Below are 18,364 nucleotides of genomic sequence, written 5' to 3'. Positions count from 1 at the left end.
TATATCAATGTACTGTTGTACAGTTTAGGTGTCAAACTGGATCACACATTTCCCAGCTTGTTTGCTCTCCAAAAATGGTCCTTCGCCCCCTTGAAGATATGTTCCTTTTCATATTAAATTTGTTTAACAATTTTAACATCTGTAGGGCCAAATTTTGCATTTTTAGCAACCTGCTATCACTGCATTCAATGTCCTAAGGTTCTTGACTTTTGACAGAGAAGAGTTCTGATCCCAATGACAGACACCTTGCTTACAAGTGCTGAATTTACAACAAGCATTTACTGAAAACAAAAGGGATGCAGTCAGGCATAAATACAACTGAACAAACCAACAAGATGATATAAATGAACTGTCAGTGCCTCAGTGTAATGACTGATATATAAAGCAACCTCTGCTTTTTTTTCCTCTTCAGAGAAAAAAATTCATGATTGAAAGCAGTTTCAGTGGTAAGAAACACACCTTCATTACTGATACAGCAAAGACATGTAAATACCTACTGGACCTCTGCTCTGCCCAGCACAAATTCAATGCACAGATGAATTCTAGGCAACTTCGTCAAACTTCATCAGGTAGATTTTCAGCTCATGTTTATGCTAGTCTGTATCAAGCCAAGTTTTTGTTTTATTTTTCAATGTGTCTCCAATTTCCTGCTGTCTCTTCATCCTCCAAGTCCCCTCTCGAGCCTACCAAATGAGAACCTAAATAAATTAATATCTTCTTCAGCACCACCTTGTTTCAGAAGAATGAAATCTTTTAGAGGACAGATTTTTATATAGCAGAGCCCAGGCATCATTAAGCAAGTAGTAGATTTCACAGAAAGGTAGAAAACTGGACAGCAAGTGTTACCACCAAGATGGTCCCCATTTGACTTCACTTCTGCAAACAATTCAGCTCCTTGGTGTCTCTCTGAACTTTGGAGACCACACGTTCCTAGAGTTCCTGTCTTCCCAGATATAAATATGCTGGAGTGGAAGGCCTGTGAAGGATGAGAAACTACTAACCTGGATAATTCAGGCTCTGAAAGACAGACGTTTCTTATACACCAATCATTTACAAAATACACTTCACAGAAATATTCAGGTTTAAATTATATAGGGTTGTACAGTTCACCTGTCTTTGTGGAAAATGCATTTGTAGTATAATTCACAGACATTTAACCTAAATGCAGCATATACTTTTTATGAAAGAAACTCCTTCTACTCACCCAAGGCCTAGGCACCCTCAAGGATAAAAGAACCAATATATCTGTAATATAAAGGATAAAAGAACAAATATAGCTGTAATTTTTTCCTGGCATATTCAAAAGATTTAATTTAAATTTCCTTTAAGCTTAAAAAATGCAATAATATCAGTGGATTTATCTTTGCTTCCCTTCTCTTGCTTCTCATTCAGAGGACAGTAAATTTGTGGAAATAGACAAATCGAATTCTGCATATGCAGCTCAGCATGAACACCTTGCCCTTATTCAGAGACTGTCTCGCTCAGAGAATGTGCTCTATGGAGCAAACCTGGAAAACCTGTCTGCTGGGATGATGAGCAAATCTTGTGACAACCTCAGTGTGGAAACCAACAATAGGACTAGACACAAAAGCAATCTTGGCAGGTAGGTTTGCCTTTTCTCTCTGAACATGTGTAAGACTCAGGCATAAACTATTTTTTTTTACAGTTCTCATTGTGGTCACACCAAAAGGTCTGGGGCTCCTTGATGCCAGCAGTAGTGCAAATGCAGGCAGGAAGTTAATAGACTGAGAGAGAACTTGAAAAAGAGTGACATTTAAATTTGTACCAGACTCAAGAGGAAACCACTAATTGGGTTATGAGGAAGTATAAAAATGAGGAAGAATAAATGTAAAATCTTCAATATCTGTGTATCTTCACTGGAAATTACAGTATGTGAATTAAAAAACCATCAGGAGCTGGTTTTGATCAGGAATGCAGAGATCATTATTTAGTTGATTCCTCCATGTCCAAATGTGCAATTCATAGGGAGCAGTGCAAGAACTTCTCCCTCTTTGTTTTGGTGCATTCATCTGTGTAGGTGGTTACTATAGCTGCACAGCCTCAAGATGAATTCTAGTGCCTTTTAGAGTACTAAGAGTTAGAATAGAGTCGAGGAGAACATGAACTACCAGAAAAACTTTCAGACTTGGTTTTGTCTAAATGGACTAAATGAATGATGGGGAAGCTATGCTGTGTTTTCCTGATACCTGCACTCAGCTCAGAACAAAACACAGGAGGAATAAGTCATGATGAGAGGTCCAATGGCAGCTGTTATTTGGAAGTAAATGCTGGCAAGGATAAACCACTTCTCCCCTAAAATGAAATATGTCCCAGAAATCAGAATACTCATTGAAAGGCTATAAACCTGTGCATTCCCAATTCGGCTCTGACAGACTAATGACAATGAAGAGTGCTAAATACCACTAAATACCACTGCTGACTTTTTATTGTAACACAGTCTTCCTTCCTGCCCTGCAGATCTCTGTCAGGGCTATCCCAGTCAGAAATGCACATCAATTCGAATGGAAAGCAAAGGAGTTATGATTTTCTCTCTATCCATTCAACTCAGAACACCATCAGTGGTGAGTATAATAATCATAAAGAGAGACAGTACCCTTCCATGTTTATTGTTTCAACAGAAGGAGACCAACATGTATTTTGCTTACAGATTAAAGACTATCTTTTTTTCCTTCTAGTCCTGGAAATTAGTCCAGAGTTTAGCAAGACAAGCTGTTTTCTTCCCCTTAACTCCCACTTTGCATCAGGTTCAGTGGTAAGGGACTTGGTGATAAAATGATTCTATAATGGTGCCTAATGCTCTACAGAGATGTAGTTCAGTACACCCAGAGACTCTTGCATGGGACAATATCCCTGTGCTCAGAGGTCATTGTTTGGTTCAAAACTGAGATCTACAACTCAATAAATAATGCATGAGACAGCATAGGCTCCAGGTCTTTACTCTGCTCTTGCACTTGCATGATACTAAGGACTGAATATCTAATTTTCTGTCAGAAGCCAGATTGCATGCACATGGGGAGCCAATCAATGGAACATGAAACTATGCTTATCTGGTTAGTCTATTTAAAAATTAGAAGAGTACTATAAACACACTGTGGCAATTGCCCAATGTTAAGCAGTCACCGTTGCAATCAGTGTTGGTTGGATTGCACCTTCAAGTCCCACAGGGCCTAAGGCTAGAGCCCACAGGAGATTTTGTGTTCAAATCACCCTCAGGTTCAATGGGCACTACATGCTTGACTCTTCAAATATTCTAATCTTAATAAAAACATTGCAGAAAAACATATATAACATATATTCTCCCAGAAAGGAACACTGTAGGACGAGGTCACACAGCTCTGTACAGAGATTTTTCGAAAGAATGAAAACTTCTGAACACTTGTTTGAGCTTCCTTCCAGAACTATATTGATTCAAAGTAACAGCAATTTTGAAGTCAAGGATAAAACACATATTAATTTTGAAGCTTCAGTTTTGCATAATACATGAATATTCCCAGCATGCTGTACTCCTAGCATTAATCTACATTTATTCTAGCGGTTTTGTTTCTGCAGCACCTGGATCACCAGCCACCCAAAAGGAAGTTTTGCTAAGTGGTCTAGAAAGAGAAATCATATGTGTCAGCCTAAAACGTGACCCTAAGAATGGATTTGGTAAGTAAGGAACATAAATGTTATGTTTGTTACTGGGACTATCAGGTCCTGGTGCTAACACTGATGATTGCTGACTCAGGCTGGGCAAGACTGTAAACTCCTTTAGTCCATTTATTCTTCTTATAGAGTAAGAGTAACAATCTTTGTGAAGGACTCAGAATTTCCAGGACTGAAAAGGACTAAGAACAAAAATCAAGACCATTACATTGTCAGAGGATTAAATAAGGCGACAGAGACCAAAGGAACCAAGTGCTAAGAGTAGATTGAGAAAACCATGGTTTTAGTTTTGTATCTGAAATACACATGTACTGATTTTATTTATCTTAGACCTTACAGGGGGTGCCTGTGAGGGTGCAAAATATTTACACCAACTTTGCATAAATGTTTCCCAACTTTTTGTTATATAATACCTTAATCACACTGTATCGAGTTCTTGTGGATGAGTTCAGAAGTTCAGACCATCAGGTTTTACAAATGACCATTAATACAATTAAAAATCAAATTTATAAATGGTTCAGGTCTGTGTGTAATATCCTAATCCCAAATTCAACTATTACAGAAGTGAGAAGTATATATTTCAATAGTCAGAGTTAGGATAGTGAAACTAAACTACTGAACATAGATTTCATTTTCTTAGATCTCTTACATTAGAAGTTCACATGGCCCACCTCAGGTTTCCTGTTTGCATGATGTAGAATGATGTTCAAATTTATCTCATGAGCTTTTATACCATTTCCCTCCTGCAGGTGTTAAATGCTGCAGGTCCACCTAGTTCATGACTCATGAAATAAAGTAGTTAAGAGTCTCTAAAAGTACTGAGCCAGGAAAACGTTGTTATTGGGAAATTATATCTAAATAGTGATCAAAGTCACCAGCACACTTTAATTATAATGTAAGTTTAAAGCTCTCCCAAGTCAAGACCTTGATGCTCTGTAAATCAAAGCTCCCCATCCCTCAGATCATGTACAAAAGGTATGCCACTGGAGTAAGAGCCTTTTGTGCTCCTAAGATTCATCTTTTTTAATACTGCCAGTGTTTGCATTCTCATGCTATCTCGTTTTTGCAGGTTTTGTAATTATTGGAGGAGAAAATGTAGGAAAATTAGACCTCGGTATCTTTATCGCTTCAATTATCCCTGGGGGACCTGCAGACAGAGCTGGAAATATCAAACCAGGTCATTTTCTGTACTTTTTAATTAGAATTAAAATACTTGCATAGTTTAAAGTTAGCTACTCTGGATTTATTTCCTTATTTAGACGTGCTTTCTCTTGCTTTTATCTTTTTTTTCTTAAGGAGGACGACTCATCTCTGTGAATAATATTAGTCTTGAGGGTGTTTCATTTAATACTGCAGTTAAAATCATACAGAACTCTCCCGATGAAGTGGAGCTCATCATCTCCCAACCCAAAGGTACAAAGGCAAAGGCCTCTGTTGGCTCTGGGATGCTAATGGTTAACTCAGGACACTCATCTCTAATGGGCACTGGGATGTAGTACTACATTCCTGCTACTGACTGCCAGTTAGAACAACCTTACACTAAAATAGGCAGCTTCTGGTAGGTATCATGTGATGTCTCTGCTACATCAGTCTGAAAAAATCTATTATGGGCTGCTTCGCTGAACACAAAAGAAATTTTGACATTTCTTTCTCTGACAGAGAGGCATAGTCCTCTGCATTGAGGAAGCAAACACATTTCTGAACACCTACAATAGCAGTGCTCCATTTTACATTGACTAACTCATTTTACAGATCTGATTTCACAATCAGATGAAATAAGAAGTTACTCTGTCCTCTTGTGCTGGGTTACAATAATATTTTTCTTCAAGTTTACTTGCTACTTGCATTCAACAATGTCTTATTTTGATATGGCCTTACAGACATGTATGAAGAAGGATTAAATGAAGAAAAGAATCTATCAAGAGGAAACAGCACTAGTGGATCTGAGATCTCTTGTGTAGATAGTGGGAGAAAAAAGATTCAGGATTGTCATACAGCTCTCCCCAAAGAACAGGACACAAATACAGAACTTGAGAAGACTCTCTCTTCGAATTTAGCATCAAAATTGGGCCCTAGGATTCCAGTTTCTTCAGCTAATAGCCTGGATATAGAGGTAACTGAGTTTTGATGCTGCTCAGTAATGTTACACCCAGTACACAACATACAACAACATACCAGATACATGTAGAAGGGAAAGTCACTGTGAAGGAAAGGAGATAGAAAAACTTGAAATAAATTACATTGGAAATGTCAAAATTATGGACGTGTCTAAAATATGTGAATAAATGGGGAAACTGTTCTACAAAACGTTTTAAAAATTCTCCTTCCTTTTCCAGAGGAGGGACAAAATTTTGATTATTTTCTTGCAATCTTTTAAGTTTTCAAACCAGGCCCAGAACATGCCATGTCTAATATCCTGCTTCTGGATATCCTCCCTATATATACTCAGGTTATGTGCATTTAGACAGATTGCATTTTGAGTAGCATTAGCTTAAGCTTCCAATAATATCAGAGATATAAATGGTATTGCTCCAGGTTTATAGTGACATCAGGATCAAGCCTTTTACATCTTCTGAAAATGCTCTCTTCATTTTTTTTTTAATTCCTTCCCCTCCCCCCTTCCTTTTTAAACCAAAATGCTGTAATCTCATTAAAGTTTTTATTTTTGATACAGGCAGCTGATTCTTCCCACTTACCATCTCCATCAGAAACCAACTCAAAGGAAGTCTACACGGTGGAGCTTCTTAAAGAAGATGGGACTTTTGGAATCAGTGTGACTGCAAGTGTCACTGTTATTCTTTAATTGTCTGTCAAATTGTTACCTGACTGAGAACAAAGGCAGAAGATAGGCTGATAACAGAAACTGTTAGCATGGCACAATGTGAACCTAAGTGTCCACTGGCTGACACAGAATGCATGAAGCACTGTCTCTGCTCATTGCCTGGTTCTTACCCACACCATCTGGGAAAGAAGTGTCCTGGCATAAAGCACGTGCCAGTACAAACCCCTTTTGTCCTGACTTGATTTGAGAACAAAACCTACCACTGAAAGCAGAGTTAGGTCAGGGAGGACTAGAGAAGGTCAGGGGGGACTAGAGAAGAAATGTCTGCCACATTTGGATAACAAGTCCTTGTCCTAGCTATTTAATTTGAATTTACCCCTCCAGGCTGAGATGTCTCTACAGTCTTTGCTGAAATGGAATGTGAAGCAACAGCCATTTCATTGCCTGCAGAAGAAATTAAGGGCCATTTTTTTTATCTGAATTTGGCCAGGGGATGTAGATGGACAGAACATGATTCTTAGGTTAATCTGAAATTTCTCTGAGTGCTCAAGTTCAGGTCCATGTTTAATATATTGTCCAAAAGATTAGTAATTGAAGAATGGATATTGCACAGCTTAGAAGCTGAGCTATAGCGTAACTGAAAGATGCAAGACCATTTTATGTGAGCATAGGGAGAAATTTATGAACATTTAGTAAATATTTTTATATAGTCACATTGAAATACATTGCATTTTTCTGAGAAAATAAGATTACTGCCTATGGAAGTATATTACAACTAGATGGGGTTTTAGAGTAATGGGGTTTGGAATAATATCCTCTCCCTTTTCCCCAATATTTAAAGAAGAAAGCAATTCCTGTAGCAGTTACTTTGCAATGCATGTGTAAGTTGCTTTGATGTTTACCACAGGAAGGATATATGAAGACTCTAATCTGTGGGCATGTTTTGCAGGGTGGAATTAACACCAGTGTGCGTCATGGTGGGATATATGTGAAGTCAATTATTCCCAGGGGACCAGCAGATAAGGATGGACAAATAAAGATAGGTAACATGTTCGTGTGGACAATGAAATACATTTGGGATTGGAGGTGCTACAACTGCAAAGTGTAATATATGGTCCATCATTCCTCAGCCTGTCCCTGTACTACATGTAGGGATCCCACTAAAAATCAGAAGCCTCACACCAACACTGTAGAGTTACCTTCTGTGGCTGCCATCAGGTTAGTGACTCTGACACCATTGTTACTGTGCTAACCAGATGCTATCACTGCATTTACTTACAGAATACCCTGGAATGCTTTAGCTGCTGGTTATAGTGCTGTGCAGCAAGCAGTATTGCTTTCCTATGAATTATTATTAATTTGACACATGTAAGCATGAAGACCTATTGTAACATGGGCAGCCTCAAGGTTTACACCTTCTGAACCTGAACATCAAAGCAACTGGATGTTCTTTTTTTTACCTCAGGTGATCGTCTGCTGGAAGTAGATGGCATCAGCCTCTGTGGCATCACCCACAAACAGGCTGTGGAACACCTGAAGAAATCTGGCCAGGTTTGTACAACAGCAGAGATCAATAAGATACACAGTACACTAAACTGGACTTAGTATGAAGCACAGTAGCCAAGCTTGGCCAAAAGAACCATACCCCCCTCTGCTCCAACTCCATTCCTCTAAACAGAAAAGTACAAAGACTTAGGACTCACTGTGTCCTGTGTAACTGGAACCTGTTTATCACTGTTTTAGGTTGCCAGACTGATTCTAGAAAGGGGAAACTACCAATTGGCAGAGCCTTGTCTGACTGCTAATGACAGAAAGGAGGACCAATGTGCAGTTGTTTCTGTGGCAACACCCCTCACAGATGGCACCAAGGACTGCTGCTTTTTGACAGATGGTAAGTGAGAAAGAAGGAACTCAGGGTGACTTCCTACGATGTGTGGGAAAGGAATGAATGAAAATAATTCTATGAAATTCCTTTGGGTTGGAAGGAAAACCGTATACTGAATAAAATTATGATATTCAATATTAATGACATAATAAAAAATCAATTCTGAAAAATATATTTCTAATGTTCATAGAGTTATAGTGGCTAGATATAGCTGAATTTTCCCTAGGCATCAATACTTTATCTCTCAGCCTTTGTGAGACTGGGCTGGCAAGGGAACACCCCTGTCTGTACTCCACAGCTGTCTCAGGCAGGAAGCAGCTGTGTGGATGTGGCCAGGCTGTTACCCAGGCAGAGCTTCACCAGCACAGCTGCTGATGCTGTGACAGTGATGAAGCTGGAGGGAACTGGAGACTGCCATCACTTAATTTCTCAAAAGCACAAGATTTAGAGATCACTTACACAGAATTTAGCCAACAAATAAATGCTGTATCTTTTACTGAAGGTTGTCTCATAAACACCAAGTCTGAACATACTTTTCCATGGGGCAGTTACTCCTCTTCACTGGAATTCAGCTACAAGCATGGTGTTCGGGAAAGGCCTGATCTCTCATTCTTGCCTGAAAAGAGCAATAGCTCCAATTCCAGCTTATGCTGTTAGTGCAAGACCTAAACTAACTACAGAATAGTAAAATCTATGCAACACTCACAGAAGAACATCAGAAAAAGATAGCATGTGAATCTCTTTATGTTGGTACAAAAAGCTTTTGGTACCAGACTGCGAGCACATGGTGGAATATATTCCAGTTCTCCCTATTCTGACTGTGAGATTTCAAAGACTTTCATAAGATAGAGGAACACCTAAACCTCTTTTTGACTTTATTATTAGTAGATCTACCTCTGCAGCACACAAGTAAAAAGTCTTTTGAGAGTATAGTTTATATTGGCTCCTAGGGGGTACATATGCCATGGTTCCCACTTTTTTCCCAATCTCTGATTTGAGCAGATAACACATTTGAAGTGAAATTAACCAAGAATTCTGGAGGCCTTGGATTTAGTGTTCTGCAGACGGAAGGAGATGCTTGTAAACACCTTGGAGGAGCTATTGTCAGGATCAAAAGACTGTTTCCAGGGCAGCCAGCTGAAGAGAACGGAGAAATCGAAGTTGGAGATGTCATTTTAGCAGTGAATGGGAAACCTCTCAAAGGGCTCCTGTACCAGGTAGCAGGAAGTGTTATTACTGGGGCTCCATCTGGGTAACAGGTTAATAAAGACAATGCATTTAAACTTAATTATCACCAGAGGGAGGCAGAATTTGCATATCATTAATCTGATTTCTGCGTAGGATTCTTCTCTAGAACTCCTATGTAGAATTTCCTTTCTAAATGAATTCTGACAGCGAATTTCGTCTGCTGTTTAATTTCTAAGTTTCTACCATTAATGCATGAATTCTATTGTTAGATGCACACCAATTGTTAATTAGTTGGAATCTTTGTTGCTTTTATGCATGATTGGAACAATTTTACCCTGTGGTCATTTGTGCTTTGTAATGTCATGCTAAATATAATGCCCCAGATTCAAATTTCTACCAAGATTGGTAAGTCCTGTGTAAGTTTTTAACCTGGAATGAGAAATTCTATACTCAGTTAAGAAACTAAATGGTAATGGCCTACATGTGGATTTATTTTTCTTCATTGGAATATGACAGTTTGGGGAGCTATGCTGAAATAATTGACCAAAGATGTTACTGCCACACGTGGTTTGAATGAATTTTCCTGAAAATTCTGTTTTCTTCAAGAAAAGAAAACTAATTAACCTAAACCTATTATGCCTGATGGCGAAGTGCAAGTTTGTAAATAGAACTGACTTTACTTTAGATGCATGTCCACCTATAAACTATGGTCCATTTGTATGACAATCCTTCAGTGGTGAATATTGGCCCTCATACCTCTGGTATTTGTGCTGAGAGGCATAAATACCAGAAATGTAGCATTCATAATAAAAATTCTCTCCATCTCAGTTAGTAAAATGACATGTAAGATTTAGTCTGTCCCATCAGAAATGTAACATTCCTTCTTTCTGTTTAGGATGTCCTGCACTTGTTAAGAGGAGCTCCTCGAGAAGTTACACTGCTACTTTGCAGACCACCAAAAGGTGTTCTTCCAGAAATAGAGCAAATTGCCCTGGTAAGGCAAAGCTTCTGACAGAAACTTGCTTCTGTAAACCTGCAAAGACACTACTACATTTTCTATCCAGTCTTGAATAAGGCAACTTTCCCTTTTCTCCAAGGCCCTCTATTCCATTTCTTTCCCTTCCTGGTTTCAACTCAGCCTGCAAAGTTCAACTTATAGTTTCTTAGCAACCAAAATAATACAAATCTGGCAGACATTAAACATATTTAGCCCAGTCCAACAACTTTTGAGTTGCTGTACTATCATTGGAGTGAAACAGCACGTACCCAAGCAGGTCTTCTATTGGTGCTTCTAAAAATGCTCTACCAGATCCTCAGCCAGAAACTACAGATATTCTGAAATGCAGCTATTTTAACTCCCCAAAGTGAGAAGAAAATAAAGAATTTTTCCTATCCAGACTATGTCTTAATGAAGTTAAAAAACTGGAATAATAGTTTCAACTGGTTATTCAGGTTCTTATTGATAGTTAGCAGAATCTACAGGGGGAAAACCAAAACACAAACAAACAAAAAATATCCCCAAACCATAGACACTGCAGAGACTAAAACATGGCCATTAGATGTGCTAGCATTATTACTCCTGCTTCTTGAAGACACCTCATGGACAGTACTCTTGTAAGGAAAATGCATTAGCACTACTCTTGCTCCATTCAGAATGGCCCACTGATGGTTGCCATCCCACTAGGATTTATAGCACCCACAGGCAGACAGAAATGACAGTCAGAACCATCTCCAGATATCAAACTGACTCCAGCTGCTCTGCTGCAGTGTGCCCTTGGCTGATTTCTCTGGTCAGTCACATGGGAGTCAAGTCTGGAAGCTACTTCCATGGAATGAAGAGAGTATAGACACAACATTGAGGCATGATATCAACAGATATATTAAAAAAGAACCTCTAGCAAATAATTCATTGGGAAAAGAGATTTGGTGTTGTAGTTTTGATTGGAACTCTTGTAGAATGTGAAAGATAAACATTAAGACAAAAGTGTTATTTGGTAAGAGAGTACCTTCTATTTTTTCTCCTTCCTTCCTTCCAGCTACTATTTGGTATTTTCCCATTCAGAAGCTTGTTAATATTGCTTTTTCAAAACATTTTGCTCTTGAAGGAAAAAATATGGGAGATTAAAAAGGAGTTACACTAACCTTTCTGGTTTTTTAATAGACTCCAGCACCATCTCCAATCAAGGACTTTGTGGCAGAAATGCCAGGCAGCACAGGGGCAGGAAACAGTATGGATCAATCTACCAGTGATGGAGATAGCTCCTCTCCAGACCTTGAAGACTGCCTTGATTCTCCAGCGGGAGAAGATTTCAGTGAGCCACCTGAGGATGACAGCTCAGCTTACGAAGAGCAGGAAGCTGAGTTTCAAGAGAAACCCATACAGAAACTCCCAACTTCCAGAGAAAGTTTCTATAAGCATCTTTGGAAGATTCATCAAGAAGCTTCCAGTTCTGAAGTCTTCCACTCCCTAGAGGAGGAAGTGAAGCAGAACTGCTACTCACCATGTGAGTTTGGACAGGCCAAAAGGTAGGGAGTACCAAAATCTGTTCTGCAGCCTTTCCTTTGACTCTTAGAACTTTGAAAGGTAATTGCTTAGGTTTAAGTACAGGGCTCTCTGCTTCTAATCACTCCTGATTACTGAAGATTTTGTTTTATTATCTTATTCTGACTCACCTAATCTGCTTTCCCTATTTACTCTCATCTTATTAGAATTTTGCATAAGTCTGCATTGAGAGTTCTGCACCACTGTAATCATTTATGCTGCTCAGCTGAAGGTGGTTGCCATTTGAAATCAGTGGAAGGATACCTGTTCACCTAAACAGGAAACAAATACTTTTTTTAATGATTATATGATCTTTTGCTTTCATTTTTTTCAGAGTTGACTTAAATAGGCACCAATTTTTTTTCTTATTGTGTGATCTCTTAATTTCAATTTTTTCATAGGAAATAAAAACACCTCAGAAGAAAAACTGTGATCAAGGAGGGAAAAAAGGGGTTACTTTATGTTTTCTGGTCTGCAGAAGCCAATAGAACCCCTGAGCCAGAGGAATTATACAATAAAATGTAGTGCAAATGGACTTAGTCTCCTTTTACACTCCTTTGGATATATCAGACACTGTCACACAGAAGACAATTCATTCAATTTTCATCATCTTTTCTAGTGCAAAAAAGTAGAAATTATCAGAACAGAAAGGATTGATACAAAGACAAATTGAAAGTCTTCTAGAGGCCTTTAACTTACAGCTTTAGTAATTTTATTGAGAATCTAATTTCTATTTCCCCATACAGTCACTTGAAAGGATTTTGTTACTTTTGACCCTCACCAAGCACAGCCCCAGACAGTTGTCTCTGGGGAGTGACAGCACTACCTGACGGTGCAAGCCAAGTGGGATCAGAGTGGCAGCTCATAATTTTATCATCTCTTTGTCAAGTGCAGAAACTTCACTCAGTTCATGAATGAAGCTCCTGCTTAATTATCTGCTTCTATACTTCTGAGAGTAAAATCAGCAGAAATATGTCTGCAGCAAACATATTTGCCAAGACATAATACAGATTCAACAAAACTAAGTTTATTGTGGGAAAATACCAATTCCAAGAAAAATTTTGGATTCTTTCCAAAAAGGAAGTTCTAAAATGAATGTTTTTGTTTGATACATTTTCAGTATCATCTAGTATCAGCTTTTGCATTTTTAAAAGGAAGCCAGAGAAGTTTAGGATGCCATGCATTCTAAACAATATTTAAAATATAATATCAATTTAAATCCTTCCAGCTAAAACCACACAAAATCCCCAGAAGGAAATAGGCATTAATAAAGGACTTCCTTTTGATTAATGAAGAAATTTCTCCAGATTACTCAAAATATTTCATGCAAATGTATAAATTTTCTGATAAGAATTTTACAGCGATCTTCTGTGATTTCATACAGGACATAGAATTTATTTTAATTTTAGTTGTCTATGTTTGCTTGGGAGACAATGGACAGTTCACTTCTATGAAAGAGCAAAAGATCCTGGCTGACATAGATGTGAATATGCCATTTTAGGTGTTTTTAAGATGAATTAATGTTTAGCAATATTTCAATAAGGATTGATATGAAGAAAACATACTTTAAAAAAAACGTGTTTCTAGCATTTCTATGAGCTTTAATGGTAAATTTTTGGGAGACAATGCCAGAGCTGTCTACTCAGGCTCATGAAGGACAACAGCCAAAACTATTAAACACAGCATTTATGATTACAGTTTGGGCTTGAACGTCAAAAGTGCTGAATATTTTGTCTGCAGTATAGTGGAACATAATCAATAATAATTTTAATTCAATTAATTTAATAAGTCCATTGGTGGTTTTCAGACAACTCATATGCTTCAAGGCAAGCATAAGAATAAAGGCAAGCTTACAAAGAGGAGTAAGGACTTCTTTTCATGAAGAAACAGGAACCACTTCATATTTCATGTTTCTGGTCTGTGCCCATTTACCAAGGAAAGACTTGTAGAAGCCAAAAATGTGGCTGGCATTCCTTTTCCCAGAAAAATGCTAATATGAAAATTGTAGTGGTATTTTAATGTCCATATTGCTTACCAGAAAAGTTAATGAATTTGTTTATGGAAGATTAAATAATTAATGGTCTGGGCTTTGTCCAATTATTCTTTTTGAGAAGCAACCAAATTACTAATTAATGCCTTAAAAAAATTAAAAGAGTGCAAGATTTTGCAAAGGTAAATAATGAAAGCTTTTTAATCTTTCAAGTAGCTTTGCAAAATATTGATTACTTATTTGTTTTGATACTACCATTGGAGGATTCAGACAGCAATTCAATACCATAACTAGTAATTCAGTTAAAATGAAAATAAGGTAATGCATAAACAGTAGGCTTTTCAGTGGCCATCTAATAAAGCATATGGAGGAAAACCCCAGCACTGCAATCTTTTTATTTTCCAGCCACGTATTTAATAAGAGTCATGATGACCTATTGAACACAAAATGTATGCCTGAAACTCTCTCTCTAACCCCTATTGATGAAGAGTATCTCACTGTCAGCTCAATGTCTGTGACCTCACTTCCACGAGGAGGAAGCTCCAAGACAGTCTCTGCAACCCCGCAGCCACGTGTTTGTGGTCCCTCGTCATCATCCCTGCCTGCCAGAGAGACACATGACAGTGACAATGAATGGGAAGACTTGGAGGAACCAGAGGAAGAGAAGGAAGAAAATGAAGACTGCATTCAGGTATGTCATGGGCATCAAATTACCAACTGGTAGAACACAAGGGAAAAGAAACAATTTTAAGAACGTTACAGTCTTAAACATTAATTTTAACCCATTTTCTATGCTATTTTCACATGACTTTTTTTTTTTTTTTTTTCCTGAATATCCACAATCTTCAAATAAAGCAGACCTTCCACTATGCCCAGCTCTCCAGAATTCTTAACCATTTGCCTTAAGGGTACTTCTTTTTTCTTGACATCTTACTATTTCTCCAACTTTCCAAAATTCTGCATTATTATTCTCAGTATACAAAAGCCTAAAAGCTGTCTAGTAGCTTCTAAAATTAACTGGAGTCATCTACTTGGGTTTTTTCTGCCATGTTTCAAGGCCATGCAGAAAATCACTTTGTTACAGCGATATTGCTGTAATGTCCTGATAAGAAAGTATGATTCTTGTGCTAATTACTATTCAAAATATAAGGCTCAGTCCTGCCAAATGCTGAACATCTTGCATTCCTACGACACTAATGAGCTCTGAATTCCTACTAATTTGAGAGCACTGTGGACAAAATTTAGCTCCAGGCATTTCCTTCAGTGGGACAGCAATAGCAATAACAACAGTGATCTTTGCACCCTGCTATCACAATGCTTGTCAGCTCAGAGGCCTCCAAGCCTTTCTTTACACATTCCAAATGCCTAATCCCAGATCCTGGTGGCATTCTCTGCTTTACTAGGCCCCGTAAGTCAAACATGAACCTCCACAATTCTGGGATATGGCAGAACACCTTTTACACACTCTTGTACCATCTGAGGATCTGATTCCTACCTGCATATAAAAATTATGGAATTTGTTACTGAAGCAAGAGAAAAGCCTACATCAAAAAAACTGTGCTTGTTTTAACAGGAAATGGAGATCTTTGTGACTTTGACAAAGTCAGAGAACAATGGTTATGGATTCTCTGTAGTTCTTAACAAAATGGACACCTGCTTGTATGTTGATGAAATCTTGAATGATCCTGCCCTTTCTGATGGAAGATTGAGAAGGGGAGACAGAATCATTATGGTACAGTAATTTTTTGAGTTTATGCAGAGGAGAAAATATTTGCAGATCAATATTATTCAGCTTTGGCATTCTTTGTTTAGTATCACCCATTTATCATGTATTAAGTATGTTAATAAATAATATAATAAATCTAATTCTGCTGACCTCAATTGGATAAATCTCAGGCTGAATAGATTGTATGATGAGGAAAAATAAAGTGAATCTAGGAGCATTCAAGACAAGTGAAACGTTAAATGCCTTCCCAATTAAATGACATAAACTGAATTAATGTAATAAGGTGATAGGTGACACACAAAGGATGCAGGAATTATGTCCCTTGTAATGTAATAACAAAACCTTTTTTCAGCCTGGTTCATGTTCAATTTTTTGCATAAGATCCTCTTCCTTGTTTTGCGCAACAAGACCTTGAATTTCAATGGGAAAAAAAGCTATTTTTATTAAAGCTCTGCATTCAGAAAAATAAAAGTTCAAAAAAGAAATATAATTGCAATCTTAATTGTTAAATGTATTGACATTAAATACTACGGAAAAGCAATAAGAAGGAAGTAAAAACTGATTTAAGTTCATATGCAAAATTCAGAGTAGAGGGAGAAGTAAATGATGGTCAATGAGACTTATGACATGATTTTACTGGTTTGTCATTTAGGTGAATGGAATTGATGTCACATCTTTACCATGCAATGAAGTCCTGACTTTACTGCAAAGCTCTCCTCCAGATCTGCGCCTTGTGGTTGGCCGTGCCGACAGTGACCCACGTCCTTCAGTTAGGCCAGATGAGATTCCTGAAATTACTCTCACAAAGGGTGCTGATGGACAGCTAGGTGTGTAATAAATGCTGTATTTGCTATTTTGGGCAGGAATGACAGCATGAGATAATCATAAGCAAATGTGCTCTAGGATCAGTATGACCCAAACTGACCTTGATACCTTTATGCTCTTCATCATCACCCATGACCAAGGCATGAGAGCTTTTTTTTGGGGGAACACCTAAGAGGGAAGACTAATATCTCTTCTTAGACTAATGAAGGTAGCTGGAAAAACTGTCTTAGCATTATCACCCCATTAACTGAAGCTTCTGGCAGATTTCCATTATCATATTTTTATGTTACTTATATATATAAGTTTTAGGTAGTTGGATAATAATGTCTATTAACTGCAGAGATGCATAAAGAGCTATTTGGAGGGAAAGAAAAAAATTAAAGAAAAGGTAAAGTTTAAGAAGGATAACCCACAGGTTGAGACTACAGCTTGCTATTCAAAAAATCTCCATTTGAATCCTTGTCTCACCACAGACACAAGGCTTTATCTACAAACAATACAAACAATAAAAGAAATCCCCACAATGTGAGTATCTTGATATTTCTGTAGCATGTTATGAGTACTGCACACAGATAAAACTGTAGACTCAGGAAACAGTATGGCTATATGTGCTCATGTACAGCATCCTGTTTCCAGGTAGGAACTAGTTAGTTCAGAGATTCCTTGAGTGTAGTTTGCACTGTGTAGGTCCCTCCTCAGCTGTTGTAGGCCTCCTTTCCCATGGCACCCTGAAGACTGCAAGGCATTTAAATGTGCAGGTAATGAGGGAGCTGCTGCTATGCAGCTCAGTGTCCTATTGCAATGACTATTGAACATCAGGGGAAATAAAGCACTAGGAAAGCACTGAAACACAGAGATAGACACCACCATTTAAGTTTTTCCATACTTTTTTTTAACATCTAATGGCACTTCACTCTTTCAGTCCAGCTTATAAATCCCATTTTACTGGGGCAAGACTGTTATTTACAATGTCAGTGATTTCTTCAGCCTATCTTTCAGTGACTCACATTTATTCCACTTTCAGTCACTGACAGTGAAATTCAAAACACTCTGCCACAAAAGATGCTTTCTCTGCATTATTCTAGGCTTGAAGCTGACAGGAGGAGCTGGAAGCAAGTTACAAGGTATTTATGTGCTAGACATAGTGCCTGGCTCTCCTGCCAGTGTGGAAGGCAGTTTGCAGCCACGAGATCAGATTCTTTACATCTGTGGACTGTGCACTGAGGGCATTAGCCTGGATGATGCAGTGAGAGTGTGTGAAGCTGCCACCCAGAATGTTCAAATCAAAGCCACAAGGTAAATCTGAGCATACTTCATCCTAATGCTGAAGCAGGTTTCTAAATTTTACATCAACAAGTCAGACCACACAAAACCAAAAAATGCTTTATCTCAAAGGTCTGAATGTTGCAAGTAAGTAACATTCATAAGACATCTTAACTCCTTGTAATTAAAACTAACATAGCAAGTACAAGTAGACTCATATAAGACAAATGAGAACTCTTCAAATTTCATCATCCAAAACCAAATGTGAAGCCTTTAACTGAGGCTGAGCACCATTTTCATATGTCTTGTTCTCTAGGGAAAATCTTTGTGTTTCCATCACTAGTGTGAACTTTCCCTTTATCATCTCAGATTCACAACTACAAGGAAGAAACTATTTCTGATCAGAAATTTTGAGATAATTCTAACAGCCAAAACATTTTAGAAAGGTACTAAAAATGCAGCATTTAACCTGCAGCATGACCAGAAAGTCTTTCCAG

The 18,364-nt window shown here is 38.0% G+C and overlaps 2 protein-coding genes across 2 annotated transcripts in view; one reads left to right on the top strand and one right to left on the bottom strand.

Annotated features, from left to right (window-relative positions):
• MAPK8 (mitogen-activated protein kinase 8) overlaps positions 1 to 18,364 on the bottom strand; it is a 170,558-nt gene that overhangs the window by 78,502 nt on the left and 73,692 nt on the right. Inside the window, exon 3 of the mRNA XM_066555124.1 lies at positions 1,205 to 1,245. The gene's annotated coding sequence lies outside the window, so the exon portion shown is untranslated. The remainder of the gene's footprint in view (positions 1 to 1,204; positions 1,246 to 18,364) is intronic.
• FRMPD2 (FERM and PDZ domain containing 2) overlaps positions 1 to 18,364 on the top strand; it is a 65,752-nt gene that overhangs the window by 20,000 nt on the left and 27,388 nt on the right. Inside the window, exons 16-32 of the mRNA XM_066555155.1 lie at positions 413 to 569; positions 1,393 to 1,603; positions 3,554 to 3,669; positions 4,736 to 4,843; positions 4,963 to 5,079; positions 5,547 to 5,779; positions 6,341 to 6,445; positions 7,398 to 7,491; positions 7,914 to 7,999; positions 8,192 to 8,339; positions 9,336 to 9,550; positions 10,417 to 10,515; positions 11,683 to 12,047; positions 14,558 to 14,744; positions 15,627 to 15,785; positions 16,432 to 16,606; positions 17,690 to 17,900. Of these exons, the coding sequence (XP_066411252.1) occupies positions 413 to 569; positions 1,393 to 1,603; positions 3,554 to 3,669; positions 4,736 to 4,843; positions 4,963 to 5,079; positions 5,547 to 5,779; positions 6,341 to 6,445; positions 7,398 to 7,491; positions 7,914 to 7,999; positions 8,192 to 8,339; positions 9,336 to 9,550; positions 10,417 to 10,515; positions 11,683 to 12,047; positions 14,558 to 14,744; positions 15,627 to 15,785; positions 16,432 to 16,606; positions 17,690 to 17,900 (2,786 nt within the window). The remainder of the gene's footprint in view (positions 1 to 412; positions 570 to 1,392; positions 1,604 to 3,553; positions 3,670 to 4,735; positions 4,844 to 4,962; positions 5,080 to 5,546; positions 5,780 to 6,340; positions 6,446 to 7,397; positions 7,492 to 7,913; positions 8,000 to 8,191; positions 8,340 to 9,335; positions 9,551 to 10,416; positions 10,516 to 11,682; positions 12,048 to 14,557; positions 14,745 to 15,626; positions 15,786 to 16,431; positions 16,607 to 17,689; positions 17,901 to 18,364) is intronic.

This window comes from Molothrus aeneus, chromosome 8, assembly GCF_037042795.1.
Source record: "Molothrus aeneus isolate 106 chromosome 8, BPBGC_Maene_1.0, whole genome shotgun sequence".
Taxonomy (NCBI): domain Eukaryota; kingdom Metazoa; phylum Chordata; class Aves; order Passeriformes; family Icteridae; genus Molothrus; species Molothrus aeneus.
This window is presented reverse-complemented; position numbering and strand designations above follow the sequence as displayed.